Below are 19,313 nucleotides of genomic sequence, written 5' to 3'. Positions count from 1 at the left end.
ATATAACTCAATTAATACATTAAATACGGTAAAACTTAAACCCCAAACTCTTGAGGAATTATGAAGATATGTCTTGTGCAAAGCATCATGGGGGTCGTAGTTTTCAACATTCTGCTTAAAAAGACAAGAGTTGAAGGCTTTTTAAGAGTCAACAAAGGTTGAGAGTAAATTAAACCTAGGAAATATAAAATGCATTTCTTATCTTGCTGGAAGTTTGAAGAAATAAGCCATCAGAGAGTGGGCACTCTTTCAATTCATTACCACACAGATGGGTGTTTAAATTCATTGTTAAATACCATGCTTAATCACATCCCTTAGTCAATAAAAGCTTGTCGTTGAAGCCTCTTCTTAACAACAGCACCATTAGGGATTCGACATTTTGTTTTAAATCTAAAGTGGTTGAACTGTTTGGCTTTTCAAATTATAGAAACAAACATGTCCCCCTCCAAGTTCCAATGTGACTCTTTTTCTTATTTTGTCCCGTACTGTCCTAAACGCGACAAAAAAAACCCAAAACTAGTTTCCCAAACCCTCCGGAATGGGAAACTTGTTTTTGAAACTCTTTCCAGTGTTCATAATTAGGGACTTCAGATGTAAAAGAAGTGAGTGTACCATGATGACAGCTTAGAGCAACATTCAGTGACGTGAAAAGCATGTGAAAACACGAAGGCACCCTTCAAATGCATATGTGAAGACTCTCAAAGTAAGATATTTAACATATTCAAAGCTAAGATATCTGGGCTTCAGTATACATTTTGCTCCAGCATCTCCCGGTGACTCCAGCTCTTCTTCTTGGAGACGAGGTGTCGTTTGTCTTGCGAAACCTAGACTTTAAACTGTCAAACATAAGTACACATTTGGTAAAATCAAACAAAAACCATGCTGAAGTATTTCCAAATACCATAATTCCAAAGATGAAATGATGAGAATGAGCATTTTTAAATACCTTTTTTGTCTTTAATGTATTTACAAGCTTTAATCTGCTCTGTAGGTCTGAAGTATTACAAGCATGTTCATGTTCAGCGACCCCAGCCATTTGCTTTTTGAAGTTGCATTTTTGCTCGTTTATCCGCTTTGTTCGTCTGCGTTTGTTTTGAACAGTTCTGTGCGCTGACTTACATCGCTTCTTGAATGCATACCTCTAACCTCTCAGGAGGCGTATGTACATTAACAACGCAGAGCAAGCCAAGGCTGAGGGGTAACACCTCGTGGTTATCAGGACATAACCTTTGACCTCAAACGTCATACAGCGGACAACGTTAATATTTTCTTTGCATCAGCTCCTTTTTATCTCAGCTTCCCCTTCATCCCAAAATAACTTTGTTTTACCCTGTTTTAAACCAAACAGTGTGGAATCCAGGGAGGCTATTTATTTCAAAATTATTATTTTGTTATTATAATTAATTATATTGTTATTTCTGTTGTCTTGTTCTCATTTGTGAGCCTCTGCAAATGTTAAATAACTTTCATATTTGCGGTCCTTAAAAAAATAATAAATTAACGAGTCCAGAACCTATGTATCTTTTAAGTCTCTTCTTAAAAAGTAACAAAAGAAAAGTAAGTTAAAATTTAAAACAAAAATATTTTCTATGTATAATACAGGTATTTAGTGCTTCCGCCGTTGGAATCCAAACTCAAAATGGCGGCATGTTTCAGAACCGTACCGCAGAAAAAAATTCCAGCCGTAAACATGTCGTCCTGCTCATACACCCATTTTGAACGTTTGTTTGTTTGTTCTGCCGTGAGGATGCAGTTCTACTATGTCGAGTCCTGCGGGTGTCCCCCTCTTGTCAATTGTCCTCCGACTCCTCCTCCGCCTCCCGCAGCCAGGTGAAGAAGGCCGTGACAGACTTGAGGGCCACACCCTTGCCGTGCTGCTCGGCGGGGTCTTTGCTGGACTCCCATTTGTAGAAAGCGTCCTCCGAGATGACGTCCTCGTCATACAGACAGTCAAAGAACATCCGGAGAAGGTCTGCGACAGAGAGACAGAGGCAATGGTGTTAAAACTTGTGAAAAACGTGAAAACTGTTAAAGTAAAATATGAGTCAGCTCTTTCTAATAAGTCACAACTGAGATGTTTTTCAGAATCAGCTGAGTAAGATTTAGGAATACGGTAAAATTTGCCTCCTGTGCAAACTAGGGATGGAACGGTTCACAAAAACCTTACACAGTTTTGTGGTCACGGTTTTCGGTTCAGTTCAGTGTACACTGTTGTTTCAAACACCCCAGATTACCATATACCCTAATAATCCACTATTTACAGATTATTTTTAATCAGTTATCTCATGTATAGTCATGAAAAACCTGAAAGAATGAGGCAGTTTCTCATTTCAAACATCATTAAAGCTGAGTGAACCATTGCTAGTTTTAACTCCTCAGTAAGGAAAGTCACTATCGTCTGTCCCAGAAGTCACTAAAAGCCACTAAATGACGCTGCTGTCTAACTTGTATAATAATCCATTAGCATTTAATTGTGGACTCTGTAGGAGAGAGAAATAATGTGGCACAGACAGAAAACAGGTGAAACACAACATCATAAATATGTTTACAACTACAAATTAACTTTCTTCTGTCCATTCTTGTTTTTTTTATGTCTAAATATCAACCCTCCTCCTTTATCTGGGCTGGGGACCTGCAGAAGTGACTTTAATGAGACACACGTGTGTGATTTATGCGAATGCAGTTGTCTGCTCTGGAGCAGCAGGAGGAGACGGCTGTGAGTGAGGAGGAGTAGCTGGGTTATATTAGCGATATTTCTGAAGTTTCGATAAAGAACAATTTTGCCTTGCTGGTGTTTCCATTACGACCAGAATCGCACAAAGCTTGAGTAAAGTAAAACATAATGTCCGTCCAGACGCTGCACTCATGATGATGCAGATTCTTGAACATTAGTGTTTTTATTCACTGCTCAAACTGTCCAATTGTTTGGCAGTGGACATGTATGGGGAGGTGAGGGAGGAGCGTTGTTATGACAACGTGCAGAAAAGGTGTTTCCATTGCACTTTTTCGACAAAGTTCAGTATCGAAATGTCTGAAAAACCACCTCACGAGAGCGTAAAAACTTTATCGAAATTTGAGAGGTTTTTAAAAAATTTGGTGTTTCCATTACCATTCCTTTATTACAATATTAAGCAGGGTATACGCTAAAATCCTGAGGTTGATTTCAATACCTTTTTAAGACTTTTTCGAAAACCTTTCAAAAAGTTTGAAGATTTTTATCGCAACTTTCAGTTGTTGGTGGCATCCACTTTTTAACAGTTGTAGTTTACATTTTTACAGAAATGATGTAAGCTAAGGAGGAATAAAGCTCGAAAGAACAAATGAAACTAAAGGCAGGTTTATCGACACTTCCACAACAAGAAACAGGAGTTATTCAAGGCCAACTTGCTGAAGAAAATGAGAAATTATTTAATCATTTTTAAAATTTAGGACATGTGCCGGAGATTGTGTGATTTGCTTTAATGTTGTATTTAATTTCTCTTTATGAAACTAGAAATGACATTATTTATAGCTGGTGTTTATACCGCTCACAATCCTTATTGTTGTATCTTATTGTAACTACAGTCTTTTTGTATTTTTTAAATTTTTTTTAGTCTTTGTATTTTTCAACCGACTCCATCGATTTCTGCTGTTAACACAACATTTTTCCAGTTTGGGATCAATAAAGTAACTCTATTCTTTTCTATTCTATTCTATTTTAGAACTTTATCGGCTGAATGTTAAACGTCCCAATCAGGGAACAGTTGCAAGGAGGAAAATAAATATTCATGGATATTTTTTGGGTCAAAGCTTGAATACCTATGAAACTTAATACCTCATAAAACCACAATTAAGACTTTTTGATACTTTTTAAGGCACTTAATTTTCCAAAAATTGATTTATCAACTTTTAATACTTTTTAAGACACCCTGTTAAGGTTTTGCGCGATTCTAGGTCTAATGGAAACCCAGCTACTGTCTGTCTGTCTGTGTTTTGGATAGAGGAGGGACTCAAACACGCTGATCATTGAGGAGATCAAAACACTCTTCAACAGATTCTACAAACTCCAGAAAAGTCACAAGAATTGTCGTCTTTAGAAATCTCAAGAAATGTAAATGTGGCGACAAAGTCTCTGAGTTGGAATCACTCAGTCGTGGTTTTATCCTCCACTTTCTTACCGCCGTCATCAGAGCTCACAGTGAATCTAAAGAGCTCCCATAATCAAAGCACTGTGCTGTGCCATTACTGTATTAGTTTGTCTTCAGTTTATGTGTCTTCTTCCTTTTTGTTGGATTATTCAGCGGTTAGCAACTAGCTGAAGGTGCATTACTGCCATCTACTGGACTGGAGTGTAGATTACTTGGGCTGTGGGGCTGTATGCGTCACATGTAAAAACATTAGCGTGACTGAGGAGAAGCTGAGCCGGCAGTTGAGGAAAACAAGTAAACACACGACTAATGGCGAACACATTTTTGTGAATTTTACTTTTATGCATTGCCACCCCCCGATTCATCGATTAATTGTAAAAATAATCGCCAGAGTAATCGATTACTAAAATAATCTTTAGTTGCAGCCCTACAACATACATGCTTCCCCCTTCGCCTTGAGTTGCGCATGTGTATGGTCAGAGCTACATACTCACTCCAAACTGAGTAAAATGAAACTGGATTCAGATTTTTATCATGAACTGTCCATCCCTGTTACAAACACATCCTGCAGATTATTCTGACCTACAAGTTCAGTTTCTCTGATATGAAAGAGGAATGACGACCTAAAATGAAACAAATCTCATGGATGCAGCTCTTACTTGGAGGCTGATCAAGGGCAACGATCAGTGCCTGAAGTGCATAAAGTGCTTGCAGCTGTCGCTCAGTGTCTGAGTTAAGGTACTTGAGTAAAACTGGCAATCTCCTCTGGATGATGGCCGTGTCCACTCGACAGTTGGTGTTGTCATCTGTTTGGAGAAAAGCAGGAGGCAGCGTAAGACGCTCTGCTCGGTTTGGCACAGAGTAAACATCGCAGTCAGTGGCGTGTTTTCAGCAGCAGAGCGGAGGAACGGCTGCTCCAGGTGGTGGAGTGCTTACCTTTCACTGCTGCCTTACACACAGCTGTCATCAAAGCCCTCAGGAAGGGAGACGAGCTCATCTGAGATTCATCCAGGTTTGCCTTGGAAATAAAACGCATTTTAGCATTTCAAATAGTCCTTAAGAGATGAATTATGAAAGCGGCTATATTACATGTTTAATGGAGCAGATCAGTATTACAGCAGCAGTGTGTGAGAGAGTAACTGTGAGATCTGTCTGCCTCACAGAGCAGCAAAGAAAGATGCCCTATCAGTGCCTTGTTAGACCTCTGTTCCTGCAGCATTATGTCTGATCTAGAGGCTCTAATCTTCCCAAACGGCAGCTGAATTAGTCGAGTGGCTGACTGTGTAGATCCTGGCCCTGTGTTCAAACACAAATCTCATCAGAAACAACAATTCAATCAGCAGCAGCAGCAGCATTCTTATTAGGGGTGTAAATCACCAGTTTCATGACGATACGGTATCGATTCTTTGGACAACGATATGATATTTGCCGATATCACAAAGTCTGTCACGATACGATTCAGGGTCCTTTGATCGATTTAAGACGATGTCCTTTTTTGCCCCCACAATTACCTTATAGGTCTCACTGTTATACTGTAATGTTTGATTATTATATCAAGTAATGATGCAACACTATAACTAAAAATTACTGATTACACAAACTTTATTATTGACCTCCAAAATTTGACCATTTTCTATCAAATCAAAAATGTGAAGCTTTGATTTTAATTAAACAGTTTGTATGTCAGTGTGATCAGACTTTGTTACACTGTGTAATAGTCGATGTGGAGGAGGAATGACACTAAGCTCTCGCCGTTTTACTTTTTAACTTTATGAAATTTCATGAATCAGTGGCTACAAAATCAAATTATGAGATAACTCACTGCAGCCGTGTGATGATGCATGCGTGTCGTGTGTGCAGCATGCATCCTCTGCAGTCAGGTCGGCCGTATCTTACCCGGATACAGGAGAGCTATTTTATGATTGGCCGATATGTCGGGCTCCCGTTTAGCTCTGTGATGCTAACAGCATCTTGCTACGCGTTTGCCACACAGCGGTGTGACTTGGTGGGCGCTAAACAGTACATCTTACAGCAGGAGAAATATCAGGCGTGGCGTGTCAGAGAGTGAAAAGGTCCAAATGTGTGTCTCATACGCTTAGTGTGTGAGGCTTGAGAGGAAACTTCAGAAGAACTCGAGGTTGGACGGAAACGGACATGCGATGTTTCAACTTTTCATCGATGTGATTGGATCATTGCTTAACCAATCGATGTATCGATCTATATCGATGGATCATTACACCCCTAATTCTTATATCTATATTTCTTCCTACTTTAAATAACATAGAGCACCTCCTTCCTTTTGCGCCCTCTAGAGTATGGGTGCTGTTGTTTTTTTTTAACATGTATGCATGAGTCACTCCTCACCTCCACCCAGTCAAAGATCTGCTCGTCACTGGCCATGTCCTCCAGGAGGAGTCTCTCCAGCTGCTGACTCAGCTCCTCTGGAGAGAAAGTCCTTTTACACAGAGACGCCTCGGAGCTGGAGTCATCCGACAGAACGAACTGGAGTTTCTGTTTGTAACGTAAACAGGAGTAAAATAAGAAAGAGATAACACAGAAAAGGGAAGAGTGAAGGCTGCACTGATTCTTCATAATTTGAGGCTTTTTTGTGAACCTGTTGTGAGATGAAAGCCTGGACGTCCTCTCCCTCTGGCAGTAAGTCGCTCCAGTCGAGGCCAGATTCCCTCCACAAAGACCCAACAGTCCTATGGCTCTGAGGGGACAAGAGGAGGAAAAGTGGCTCATTTAATCTCAGAAATATCTCACTCCTGCTGTCAAACAAAGGAGGTACAGACCAAAAGAGTAAAAAACAACTTAAAGGTTTAATTTCTACTAAGATACTTACATTATAAAGTTTATTTTCATTATAATAACATTAAAACTTACATTATACCGTATTGACCCAAATATAGGACCCCAATTATAAGAAAATAGTGGTGGGAGGAAAAAAACTGTTTTACTTTATATGGGGATTTTTTTGGGCAATATTAAAATCAGGATTCTTTGTCAAAAAAACTTTTTTTTTTTTTTTAATTTAAATTCTTCATTTCAATTTGTTTATAAACTGGATTAGAAAAAAGTTACCACTTTTCTCTAGCAGAGGGTGAAATGTTTCTCTCTGACTCACGTGATGTGCATTTTATGAGAAATTAAGACATGCCGATTTCCTCAATAATAAAACGTAAAGATTTTATTGTTTCACAGGTATTGTTCTATGATTTTCAGTAAAATAACATTGGAACATTGAAGGTATATGCTGCAAGTTATAAAAAACAAAAAGTAAAAATTGGTATCGGCAGGTCGGCCAGAAAATTTTGATAGGTGCACCCCTAGAGAAAATATGGCTCCTGATATAGTATGTAGACATTACCACCACACAACTTTTTTCACATGGTCTGGTGTTAAAAAAGCAAACTCAAAAATCCCCAAAATTGTAAATATTGAAGAATCGTGATTTCAGACCCTCTTTATGGACGTGCTATCTTTTGACATTACACTCTGATACTCCATATTTGTGTCGGCACTGACAGTTGTTTTACATCTTTGCTTCATTGACCATCATTTTCTTAGCAGTAGCATCATAACTTTTCCTCAGTTTTCTGATAATTCACCCAACTTTTGGCCCTCTTTGCTCTGGAGAATCACCGTGCCTTTCTATTTCTCATCTCCTGTCCATAACTCCTGTCACTGTGACTCTGCTGTGATTGACACCGTAGCCACTGTGAGGTCCGTGGCTTTACAAATCGCTGTAGTGACCCTGGACCACTATAAGCCCTAATAAGACAGCCTAAAACCAATATCTCGATATTTTTGAGCTATATTGTGATACATGATATTCTGATTTCTCTTTTAAATCACTTTGTAAATATTGAATTTAACCCTTTGGTGCATAAAATGACACCAGTTTAAAGATTCAAGCAGATCCTTCAGTTGGACTTTTAAAAATTTGCATTTGCAAACCCCAAACCTGCGACTGACCAGATATGCAAGTAACTTTTTTACATCCCCTCCTAATTCAAAAACAGGCATGCACAGAAAAGTTTTGGTTGGGATATAGTAATTTCATTTATCTCACGTGCAACAACTTGCAATATATCGAGTATATTCGATATATCCCCCACCTCTAAGACGACCCCCCACAACTTTTCATGTTATTTTAAATGAAAAAAACTTGTCTTATATTCGGGACAGTACAGTAGTAGAGAGCACAAAAAGGAACCTGAAAGACTCAAGTCGTTCTTACCATTTGTTTGCATAGTATGTGCAGTATTTCAGAAATTAAGATCCCGGCTCTTCCCACAGGAAGCAAAGGTTTGCTTAGTTCACTGTGAGAAACAGAGACGACAGACATCAAAACACAGATCTATGAAACAGAAACTCATCCTGGAATAAGAAAAAGAAACAGAAACTGTGAGCCTGAGGTAATAAAAATCAGCTCCATCTCTCACAATTGGGACTTTGTTTTATTACTTTGATTAATGCTAGGTGTGTGACTCGGTACCTAAAGAGCTCTCTCATAGAGAAGCCCCCTTCCCTCAGCACGGGGCTGAGCAGCTCGGCCAGGTACAGCCAGATGTGGGGAATGTCGATGGCCATGTCGTCCGCCTGCTCCAGTGTCTCTGCAAACCTGAAGAAACAAAGACAAAAGGCTTTTAGTTTGATGTATGAGTAGTTCATTTAATTAACTTACTGAGCCAAAACATCAATGCCTCAAAAACTCCTAAAAAACTTTAAGACGGAAACAAATACAGAGATGTATGAGCATGTCTCTTCCTGATAAATCCACTGATCACTGACGTTTTGCTGGCACAAACGTTAACACTGACATTAGTTTAACCCAGGGGTCTTCAACCTGCGGCTCTGGAGCCTCGTGGCTCTTTGACTCCTTTGCAGTGGCTCCTTGTAGCTTTAAAATATTTTATTGAAATAAAGATTTTTTAAAAATTTTTCTTACAAAGGGTATTAATGATAACAACAATCAACAATCACACTAAGTAAAATCATAATATAACATTTTGTACTATAATTGCTTCACCTCTTGAGATAAAGCTTTTAATTTTTGTGATTTTTTCCTATTACTTGAGATTTTTGGAATTTCTTTTATTTCATTTTTTTGACATTTTTGCAAATCAAAAAAAATGTTTCAATTTTTTTTAATACAAGCAAATGGTTGAATTCTTTTTATAACCCTCTTTTATAATTTAAAAAAAAAATACTTTTTTATACAACAAAATTTAGAAATTGTATTTTTAAGGTTTTATGACATTTCAGCAATTTTTTTGAAATATCAAACATTTTGGACATTTTTTACATTTTATTTATTTTGACAATTTTGCAAATTAAGAAAAAAATTTTATTTAGATTTTTTTATCGAAATCCCCCCCTTTTTTCAATTTTTAAAAAGTTTTACTTTTTTTTTGGAAATTAAGCAAAACTTTTGACAATTTCACAAATTAAGAAAAAAATGCTATTTTTCTTTTAAATTTATCAAATTTTTATTTTTTTCAACCAAATCCCCCTTTTTGCAATTTTAAAAAAGTTTTACATTTTTTGGGGGGAAATTAAGCAAAACTTTTGACAATTTTGCAAATTAAGAAAAAGAATTCTATATGCAAATTTATGGCACTTCAGCATTTTTTTAAGGTATAAATTTTTGTGCATATTTTAGCTTAATTTTTTTCATCCTGCAAATTTTTTCGCCAAATTTGCAATTTTTTAAAAAAATAAAACACTAAGAATTCACATGGACAATTTTATAAACACAAAAACTTGAATGACTTTCATCCAGGTAAGCTGAGGAAAAATGGCTCTTTTGAAAGTAAAGGTTGCAGACCCCTGGTTTAACAGGTAAAGCAGGTGAGCTCACCCTTTGCAGAACTGGGGTTTGGGCAGGAGTCCCTGCTGCAGCAGCTGGAAGAGCAGCTGGCCCATGTGGTCCCGTGTAATCTGACTGCGCTCCAGAGTCGACTCCACCCCGACGTGCACGAAAATGTGCAGCTGAGAGCCCAGCTGAAGCTCGTCCACACACTGAACGGCTTCCTGCGGGACACAAAGAGACGGGGGTCAGGGCTGACGTAGTCCTCTCTTACTGACAAACACTTGAGCAGAGATCTGAACATTTGTTGTGTGTCCTCATACCTTGTAATCGTTTATGTGCAGGAACTCATCGATGATGGCCTTGGACTTCCTCTCCACCTCCTCGTCAGACAGAGCCGGTCTGTCTGGGGTCTGCACCACTGGCTCAGGTTTCACTGTTGACACCAAAAAAACCAACAGCATCAGAAATGTTTGGAGACACATAAATTGTTGTAAAATGAAGATTCATAAAGATTAAATATGCGTGCCCCCTAACAGACGGTCTGTCTTGAAACGTGGTGTTATTCATGTGGGGTCAAACGCAGCGCTGCATGACTCACCAGGCTCCCTGACTCTGCTGCGCTCCGGCTCGGTCTTGTCCTCTGTGACACTGGGTCTCCGGGGCTCGGCGCCCTCTCGTCCCCGGTCTCTCCGTGGCTCCTCGGGGGTTTGACTCTCCAGCAGCTCCTTTGCGCTCCCTCCTCTGACGAAGGGTCCGGGCCGCGAAGATGGAGGGACAGAGATCAATGGCTTCTCGTTGCGTTCCCTGCCCGTGCTGCCACGACTGCTGACGGAAAAACAAACAATGAGGAATGCTCTAACTTATTTTCAAAAGACAAAAAAAGAGCCGAATGATTGATTTAACCAGAGCTTTAAATACATTTCTGGTGTTGTCCCGTACCTCCCCAGAGTTCTCCTGGAGTCAAAGTCCTGGTTCTGTGGGGGAGTGGTGGAGGGTTGAGGTGAAGGCGTCGATTGCAGCGCAGAGTAACGATTGATGCCGGCTGTCCGTGATAGTTCTGGAGAAAAATAAATAAGATGAATAAAATGACCAGAAAAGAAAGAGGATGCTCTTTGATTGGCTTGTTTTCACTGCTAATGATCTCCCAATCAAAGCAGACGACAACAAAGTGTTATGGGTTCAGATGAGGACAAATGTGGGACATTTTCTTGATCATTTCAGGAAACTAATCTTACAAAATGTTAAAAGTAGTCTGATAGGGAAAGTCTTGAATACTTCAGGAGTTGTGGAGGATGTTTCTTCCTTCTTTTCTCGAATAACAAGAACCAGAAGAGTCTGACATGAGGGCTAGTTACAGTTACAATCAGACCACCACATCGGTATTTCAAGTCTGGGTAATTTAACCAATTTGGATCAAATTTACTTTGAACTCGAGAGGTTTCCTCCTGCAGCCAGTTGAAATTACGATGTGATTTAAATCAAAGAGCTGAAGGAAAGTGCTTTCACTCTGAGTCACTTTCCATGTTGTGTTTACGCCGCTTTGAATGAGCCTCCACATATGAGATGTTTGCACTCTGAGTGGAGAGTTTCTGATGAGCCTGTCTCACAGACGCATCCCTGAAAGGAAGTCAGGAGGCGGCACGTGAAACCAAAAGCATGCTGCAAAGCTGGAGTGAGATGTTTATAACATGAGACTAAAACCTTGATAGGAGGTTTGTGTTTTTTATCAAAGCTACATGCAAACAGACAGAAGAGCAAGACCTTTGCTGTTCATGTGCGATCATTAGTTATCCTTCAACAACTCTGGGTGTTTGTATTCCTCCTGTTACATGTCGCTCTTGCAGAGTACAAATATCGACCCCCCATGTCACTTCCAGGTTTTTAAAAAGATCTCCTGCTGCGTTTCCACATTGCCTTGCCTCACTCTCATACAGAGGCTGGCAGGAGAGAGTCTGGATGAATTATTTGGCTGTGCATGAATATATATATGGGGGAGTTTTTAAGAATTTTGTGGAGGTCAGTGAAATAATTCACACCCCCTGAGTAGGCAGCTTTTCTCTCGTCTGTTTTCTCAGTGCAGCCCATATTTGCTTACCAGAGTCACTGGCTTTGGCTCCTCCGCTGCTGCCCTTCACCCATGTGACCTGAGCCCGAGGGCCCAGCTGGATCTTCTCATCCATTTGAGGCTGGATAGAGGGGAACAATTACAAAAAGAAGTTAGAAAATATGTTGCATCATCCTTGTTTGTGACTCATTAAGTCGAGGTCATGCAGTAAACAAAATATAGAGTGTGGCATCGGCTTAATCACAGAAGTATAGAAAAAGTAAAATGAGTAATCTCCTTTTCAAACTATCACGCATGGCAGAATTCCTCCAGCAGAGGGAGCTCTAGAGCATCTACATTTTTTGTTTTGGAGACAGTACCACATGTGGCCAGCAGAGGGCCTAGTGTAGCAGAGATGGGGCAATATGTGTGTGTGTACATAAAGAGCTGCAGGATTCCTGTGTAAACATGTATCTGCTGCACGAGGAAACTCAAACAACCACAGAATGACGGAGAACAAAAGTGACAAAGACAAATTTCCACAAGTCAAGACTTCAAGATGACCGACAGCCTGTTACCTGTGATTACAGAGCTGAAACAACACATGACACACGGCCTTTGCTCGCTTCCTGATTGGATCATATTTGTTGCTGCTTCGCCTGACTCATCATCAGGTGTCAGTGTCAGTTTCCATACGCTTACAAGTAAAAAATTACATACTGCATTAGCCCTTTAGTTTCTCTGATACAGCATTTAAGTTGTAAGAAAACTTAAACCTACACTGTTTAAATGTTCAAGACCAATAGCATTGTATAGGATCAAGGCGGTTTATTTATTGATGTTTACTTTTAATTTAAATGTTTTGATCTATTCAATAAAACTGAAACTTTTTGCAGGGCTTGACTCAGTTTCAAATGAAATAAAACAAATAATTAGCCTTCTTATAATACCAGAAGGTCCATGTTGGCGCATAGAAAATACAGTGAAAACACAAGCCTGAGGAGCAAGAGACAGAGGTCAGCGCGCACGTCAGGAGCCGCTGTTGCTATGGCAACTGCAGTGTGGGAAAGCGGGCAGCAAGTTGAATGAGTTTCTCGCTACTGTTGGAGTGAAGCAGCCGCCATGTCTTGGACTCGAGCTGCAACGTGGGACTGACAGCAGGCAGAGAGTGGTGGTGGACGCCAGCACCGACACGGGCCAGCCAGTAGCCCAGAGCCAGGTGTGCCTACTAGCTTCACTCATCTCAATTATCGCAGTGAGAGGCACCAAGACCCCATTTCCCCTCAAGCCAGCGAAGGAGGGGGTGCTTTCCTTTTTTTTTTAGGGATGCACCGGTATGAAAATTTTGGCTGATACCAATATCTGATACTATTATTGCTGTTATTGCTGATAAACAATATTTAGTGATATCAATATAAAAAAAAACAAAAACAATCTGAGATGATGTGTCCAGGTAGTTCAGAGAGAAAGAGCGGGACAATCATGAAAAAAGACGACAATGGAGAGGATCAAAGGATGGAGTGCTTGAGATGAACACGATCAAAAAAGTATGTTTTGTCTGTTTTTTGGATCAGGTGGTTTTGGTGTTTACATAAGCTGCATTTCCACCAAGCAGTCCCAGTACCGTTTGGTACAGTTAAGACTGATCCCGTTTGCGTTTCCACAGCAAACTGTGCCCTTTCGTAAGCCGGATGCCGAAAGTCGCAGCTGTTAAACAATAGCGTGACGCCGTAGCAGCGCGACACAGTTTACCCCGCTAATAAATCCAACAAAGAAGAAAAATGCAACACAGTAAACAAAGAGCATAGATGGAAGACATGCAGCATTTCGTCCTCTCTGTGATTGGCATGTAGCTCTTTGATACAAAGAACAATCAAGCTTTTGAGGCAAGTGATGATTCTTTTGACCAATCAGCGGCCTGAAATGTTGTTGCTCCACCTTCAGAGAGCAGATCTGTTCAGTCTGGCACCCATACGAAAAGGTCCCAAAAAGTGGGACGGCTCGTCTCGGTTATCTGGGGATCTGTCCCAAGATATGGCAGTGGAAATGCCACAAAATGCTACCTGTACCGGGATGAACCGAACCGGACTGCTTGGTGGTTATAGTCTATAGTCATAGAAAACAATATTACTTGGGTCTTGAAAGATTGTTCAAGATGCTCTGAAAACGGTTGGCAGCTAATGAGTAAATACCGGCCCACTTTACACATCGGCCGATACTGATATGTTAAAAAAAAGACCAACATTGGCTCATACCAATATTGATACCGATATGTTGGGCATCCCTATTTTATCTAATTCATTTATTTTCCGGTTACATTGCCCCCTCATACCAGTCAACTCGTTCATATTTTTTTTCTTTTGAAACACTGGAGTGGATCGGCTGAGAGAACCTCCAGCGACTGCTGATGCTAATGTTGAAGCTAAAGCAAGGCTCTGGCTGGCTTTATCGGTTTGCAACAGCGTCATGGTTTTATTGGATCGTCAAAACTGAATCACAACAAATGCACGTGCAACTTTGTTTTCCCTTCCTCATTTTCCAACTGACAGAAATCTGTCTAGGGGTGGAGAACTTTATTCCCTGTCTTTAATATGTGATGTGTATGAGAGAGTTGTGTCTAACCTTGGAGATCTTTGGGATCTTGGTGGGGTCGATGGTCCTGCTGTTCTTGGTCATGGGCACAGTGTTCCAGGTCTCTTCTCTCTGCGCTCGCTGATCTCTCTGCTCCCTCTGTTCTCTGGGGTCTAGGGAGAATAACAAGTTAAATGTTAATTGAACAGAAATGTGGGCCTGTTTTTATTCTCTCATGTCAAACGGCTGTGAGAAGAGTGTCAGAGTTTGACTGTTTCCTTCAGCAACATATGAAACATTACAGGTCAGCAAACAGACGGGACAGAGTCGGGGGTTTCCCGTCTGCTGTTAGCCACAATAGCGTCTCTGCGGGCTGCACTGACAGGAAGTCTGCCTGTGCGCTCGCAGGCTTCCTGAGTCACAGTAGCTGCGCCGATGTGACTCTAAGCCTTAAAGAGGATTTGGACTGTGGGCCTGACCTGGCCGTCTCTTGCTGTCCTTGGAGAGGAGCTGCTGGTGCACTTTTCTCTGCTCCTCCTGCTCCTCGATCTTCGCGTCCTTGTGGATCTGCTCGATGGTTTTGGGGCCCTGGTCGGCTCTCCTTGACACCCAGTTGTGCTGAAAGAGAAGCGAAATTGAGGATTTGACACGGCAGAACTTCATCGATTCGATTATCTGACGTTTTAAAGCAAACTGAAATCACTCCTGTCATGATACATTATTCATTTCATATATTTGTGCAGCTCCCAGGGCTGTTAGTGGAGAATCTGATTGAAAAAGAGAGGATCCTTCCTCTTTTGAATTTCAGATTTGACAGCAGAGCTCCACTCTGTTTCCACTTTGAGCTCAGAGACACAAACTGAAGGCGGTTTTCTGTGTCTGCATCGTCACTGTACCAACACCAGAGGTAGTAACAGGGCTCCAACATTTCACACTGATCTCATCTCACCTCTTTTGTTTTTGTGTGTGTGTGTGTGTGTGTGTGTGTGTGTGTGCACATGGATGTCTGGTTGGGTGTGTTTGTGATGCTTACACTGACAGTTTACCTGAATAAAATCATCACAATAACAGGCCTTTGTACGTTCGATAAAAAAAAACACACAAAGGATCTATGACAACAAAGCTTGTTGCAGACTCAGGATGTTAAAGGTCTTTTGATTTATTCAATGTCATAACTTTTCATGCTGTTAGGAAAACATACCTTGCCTTTAAATATTAATTTAAAAGTAAGTAAACTAGAGTTCCTTCTCTGCAGATCTGATTAGTGCCACTCTTTAATCTAGTTTCTCATAGACTGAAACTCTGTAAAAAGCAGACTGCTGTTGAGTATCGGAAATATTTGAAAAAGTACATCAGTCTAAAAAACAACAGCATAAGTAGGCCTACATCAAAGAGAGGAGGCTGCACTTCAGTCTTTTTTAGGAGAAAGAAAATACAAAAGAATCTCTGATTCTCAGTTTCTGTTTCTGCAGAGAGGAAGTCATTATCAGGAGACTCTCACTGCAGAGAACTGAAAACTTAACGCTGGTTTCTCTCTTATTTCTGGTTTAAACATTTGCTCCTAAAGCTGTGAACAGGGTTAAAATAATCAAATCAATTATCAGCTTTGGGATTAATTAACAGCAATTACTTATATACATTGATACCATGAGATAGACAACATGTTGCTGCATAATCCTGTTTATAGATTTTCACCAAACAACGTTTTTCTATCTATCTATCTATCTATCTATCTATCTATCTATCTATCTATCTATCTATCTATCTATCTATCTATCTATCTATCTGTTTATGTTTGCAGACAGGACAGGGAGTGAGAGCAAACTTTCTGACAGATCACAGATGACGTTCCCTCAGATGGATAAACAGATATCAATTAAAGGCTAATTAAATCTGAAGCGGGCTCCTTTGATCATCTTCACACAGCTGCTGTGGACTGTTGGATGTAATCACTGACTCCTGACATCAGAGTGCAGCTAATCTATCTTGATGTTTTTAAAATGTGTTATTTTTTCATTTTTTTTAATGATTGGTCAAAAGAAGCATCTGCAGTTGGAAACATTGAATTCACCATGTAGTAAAAGGTAAACAGATTTTACTTCAGATGACTGGAATTCATAGACAAGAACAATCCCATAATAATGATGGATAATTAAGTAAATTACAGAGCATTATAATCATAATTATTTTAATCTCAATTTTATTTCACTATTCATGTCCATATCTGAGTTTTCTTTTCTTTTTATTTTATTCATTTTCATTCAGTTTTCTATTTTTGTTTGAGGTTTATAAAAATGTATCTGTTTTTTTTGTTTTTATCTGGCAAAAAAAAAAAAATCTAATAAATAAAATAAATAAATAAAATTGGTTAATTCATCATATTGAGCACATCATTTTGATTGAATTACTTGTAATACTTATTGTGAGCCAACTATGCCCATGAGCCTGGTTATAAATCTCTGATTTTAATAATAAGACATAATATAAAAAAAGGATTGTTTTTATTGTGTTGAGTAAAAATAGGCACAAAAAGGAATACCATACTGTTAAACAGGCTCATTGCAAATTCTGGCATTTGCAGTCCCTTTAAATAAAAAAAAATCCTTTTCTATAAAATATCTTGAAATAAGTCTATTAAATAAGCTAATTAATGGAATTTATTCTTGGAAAGCATTTTTTTTCACTACAGTCAACTCATTTTTTGTAGCTAATAATATCTTAAAGGTACAGTGTCTCATATTATTATAACCATTAATTTATAATTATATTAATAATTATAAGTAAATATATCTATATTTGCAATTTTTTTAAAACATAAAATAAAGATCTATTCTATTCTATAAGTAGGTTTACATCACCTGGATATAATAAATCTAAATCAAAGTTTACTCATTTAGCACTGTAAAAACAGATGCTGCTGACCAAATTGCTGTACAAAGAAATTAATTCATTTAAATAAAATAAAATAAAATAAAATATGTGGCTAACATGGGACAAAAGAAACACTTTGTGTAAAATACAAAAACAATTTAAACACATAAAACATAATTAAAACACAATTAAAGGGCACAAAAAATAATTAGATTAATAAATAGAATAAATTAAATGAGATGCTTTGCGAAATGCATCAACTAGAGGATGAAGAAAATGAAAGTAGCTTCTTTTTACATGTGAAATAATTTCAAATAAAAGTTTTTTAAAGCATCTCCACTGGGGGATCAGACTTATCTTACCTTGTTTCACCAACAAGAGGGTAGAGAAACAGAATGTACAATCCTCAAAAGATTTCTACACACAATACCTTTAAAATAAGATCCATCTCTGGATTAATCAACTCACTTTGTCTCATAATGAGCAAAACAACATTTGACTAAAAATGAGACAAATGCAGTCATTAAGATTTGAGCTGAACAGCAGAATGAACAGGTGAGTAACTGATCGATGGCAGACAGTGTCTCACAGACAGATGAAAGATTACAAACACACTGATTTATTTCCACATGAGACAGAAACTTATTGATCAACCAAGTCTTTCTCTTCTCTTTCTGCATTAAAAACTCAGTGAACAAAACGAATATGCTGAGTCAATGTTTGTGTAACTGCTAGCCAAAGAAAATGCAATGAGTGGAAGTAATCAGTGGGCAGAAGAGTCTGTACATTCAGAGCTATCAGACATCCTGATTGCTTAAAGAAACACCTCACACACATTTACTGTTCCAAGTCCACATCAGTTTCTTTCTTAAAAGGTGTTCCAGCTCAATAACAAGAGCTGTGGCAGCTTCACCGCGCAGGATATTCAATATCATTTCCCAAAGGGTCATAAGTCAATTAAATAAACCTCTGTGGGAAAATTCACCGAGCCAGAACGACTCGAACGCATAGGAGAGCCAGACTTTGAACTCTCTCCGACTATGCAGAAATAAACAAACTGAAGAAGCACACACACACTCACCAATCTCAGGTCTATAACGTCCTGCAGCATGAACCGTATCCGAGAAGACGTCTTCCTCTCTTTGACGATTTTCTCCATCTGATTGAAATACTGATCCATCCGAGGCTGAGGGAGGAGAGGAGAGACAGGGAGGGAAGGTTAATGTGAGACAGGAAGGTTACGTTCTTCATTTCTCTGCTCGTTAATCGACGGGCCTTCAGGATTCAGAGGGTTTCAGTGAACTGACCGACTGCTCAGTCTATTACACGGAGCCGGAGCTGTTTCCAGGATTAAATTGAAACATTTAAGGAGACGGTGGGAGAACAATCGAGACAGCCAAATAAGAGCAGAACCAATCCACAGTAATGACCCAACATTAGAGCTGATATCACCACATTTAACAGGTCGGGCTAAAGAAGAAGAAGCATGATTTACGGCCTTGTTCTACAGGATTCAATAAAGCTAAAGTGCATCTTCATGTCTGCGCAGCGTAAACAAGAAATGAAAAACACAGGCAGTGAGGCTGTTGTGCTGAGTTCACAGCGGCGCTCCTGCTGGTCAGAGGGCGACCAGTGGATGGCGAGGATCAAACTACACATCACAGAGGCCTGAGGGTCAGTCCTGTCTCTCCACGAGTGTAGGAGGCTCTGGCTGTGTCCTGCTGGGAGTCAGTGATGTCTACAGGAGAGCTGGTCAGACAGATCACAACGGGAGAAAGACTCCTGTTCTCCCCCAAATCTGATAAACACTTCCTGAACTCAGCAAGGCGAGTGTTGGGGGTTATTTTACCAGAATATTCTCTTTATGTTTCTTTAAACTGTG

The 19,313-nt window shown here is 39.5% G+C and overlaps 1 protein-coding gene across 15 annotated transcripts in view; it reads right to left on the bottom strand.

Moving 5' to 3' along the window:
• Positions 1–933: 933 nt before the first annotated feature.
• Positions 934–19,313, bottom strand: part of eif4g3a (eukaryotic translation initiation factor 4 gamma, 3a) — a 95,080-nt gene continuing 76,700 nt past the window's right edge. For 9 of the 15 annotated variants that reach the window (XM_074665516.1, XM_074665556.1, XM_074665557.1 and 6 more), the window contains 15 exons: positions 18,513–18,617; positions 15,040–15,178; positions 14,612–14,733; positions 12,041–12,131; positions 10,864–11,002; positions 10,544–10,770; positions 10,266–10,378; positions 9,994–10,166; positions 8,629–8,754; positions 8,371–8,452; positions 6,742–6,840; positions 6,492–6,638; positions 5,064–5,145; positions 4,787–4,933; positions 934–1,972 (listed from right to left, as the gene is read on the bottom strand). In XM_074665516.1, coding sequence (XP_074521617.1) covers positions 1,791–1,972; positions 4,787–4,933; positions 5,064–5,145; positions 6,492–6,638; positions 6,742–6,840; positions 8,371–8,452; positions 8,629–8,754; positions 9,994–10,166; positions 10,266–10,378; positions 10,544–10,770; positions 10,864–11,002; positions 12,041–12,131; positions 14,612–14,733; positions 15,040–15,178; positions 18,513–18,617 — 1,974 coding nt within the window. In that variant the 3' untranslated portion in view covers positions 934–1,790. The remainder of the gene's footprint in view (positions 1,973–4,786; positions 4,934–5,063; positions 5,146–6,491; positions 6,639–6,741; positions 6,841–8,370; positions 8,453–8,628; positions 8,755–9,993; positions 10,167–10,265; positions 10,379–10,543; positions 10,771–10,863; positions 11,003–12,040; positions 12,132–14,611; positions 14,734–15,039; positions 15,179–18,512; positions 18,618–19,313) is intronic. The other 6 variants (XM_074665551.1, XM_074665573.1, XM_074665565.1 and 3 more) reach the window with 2 other exon arrangements.

The sequence above is a fragment of the Halichoeres trimaculatus genome, unplaced genomic scaffold, assembly GCF_033239565.1.
Source record: "Halichoeres trimaculatus isolate MK-OKI-2021-1 unplaced genomic scaffold, fHalTri1.1 fHalTri1_scaffold_1, whole genome shotgun sequence".
Lineage (NCBI taxonomy): Eukaryota > Metazoa > Chordata > Actinopteri > Labriformes > Labridae > Halichoeres > Halichoeres trimaculatus.
Note: the sequence above shows the minus strand (reverse complement) of the source record. Positions and strands in the feature narration are given on the sequence as shown.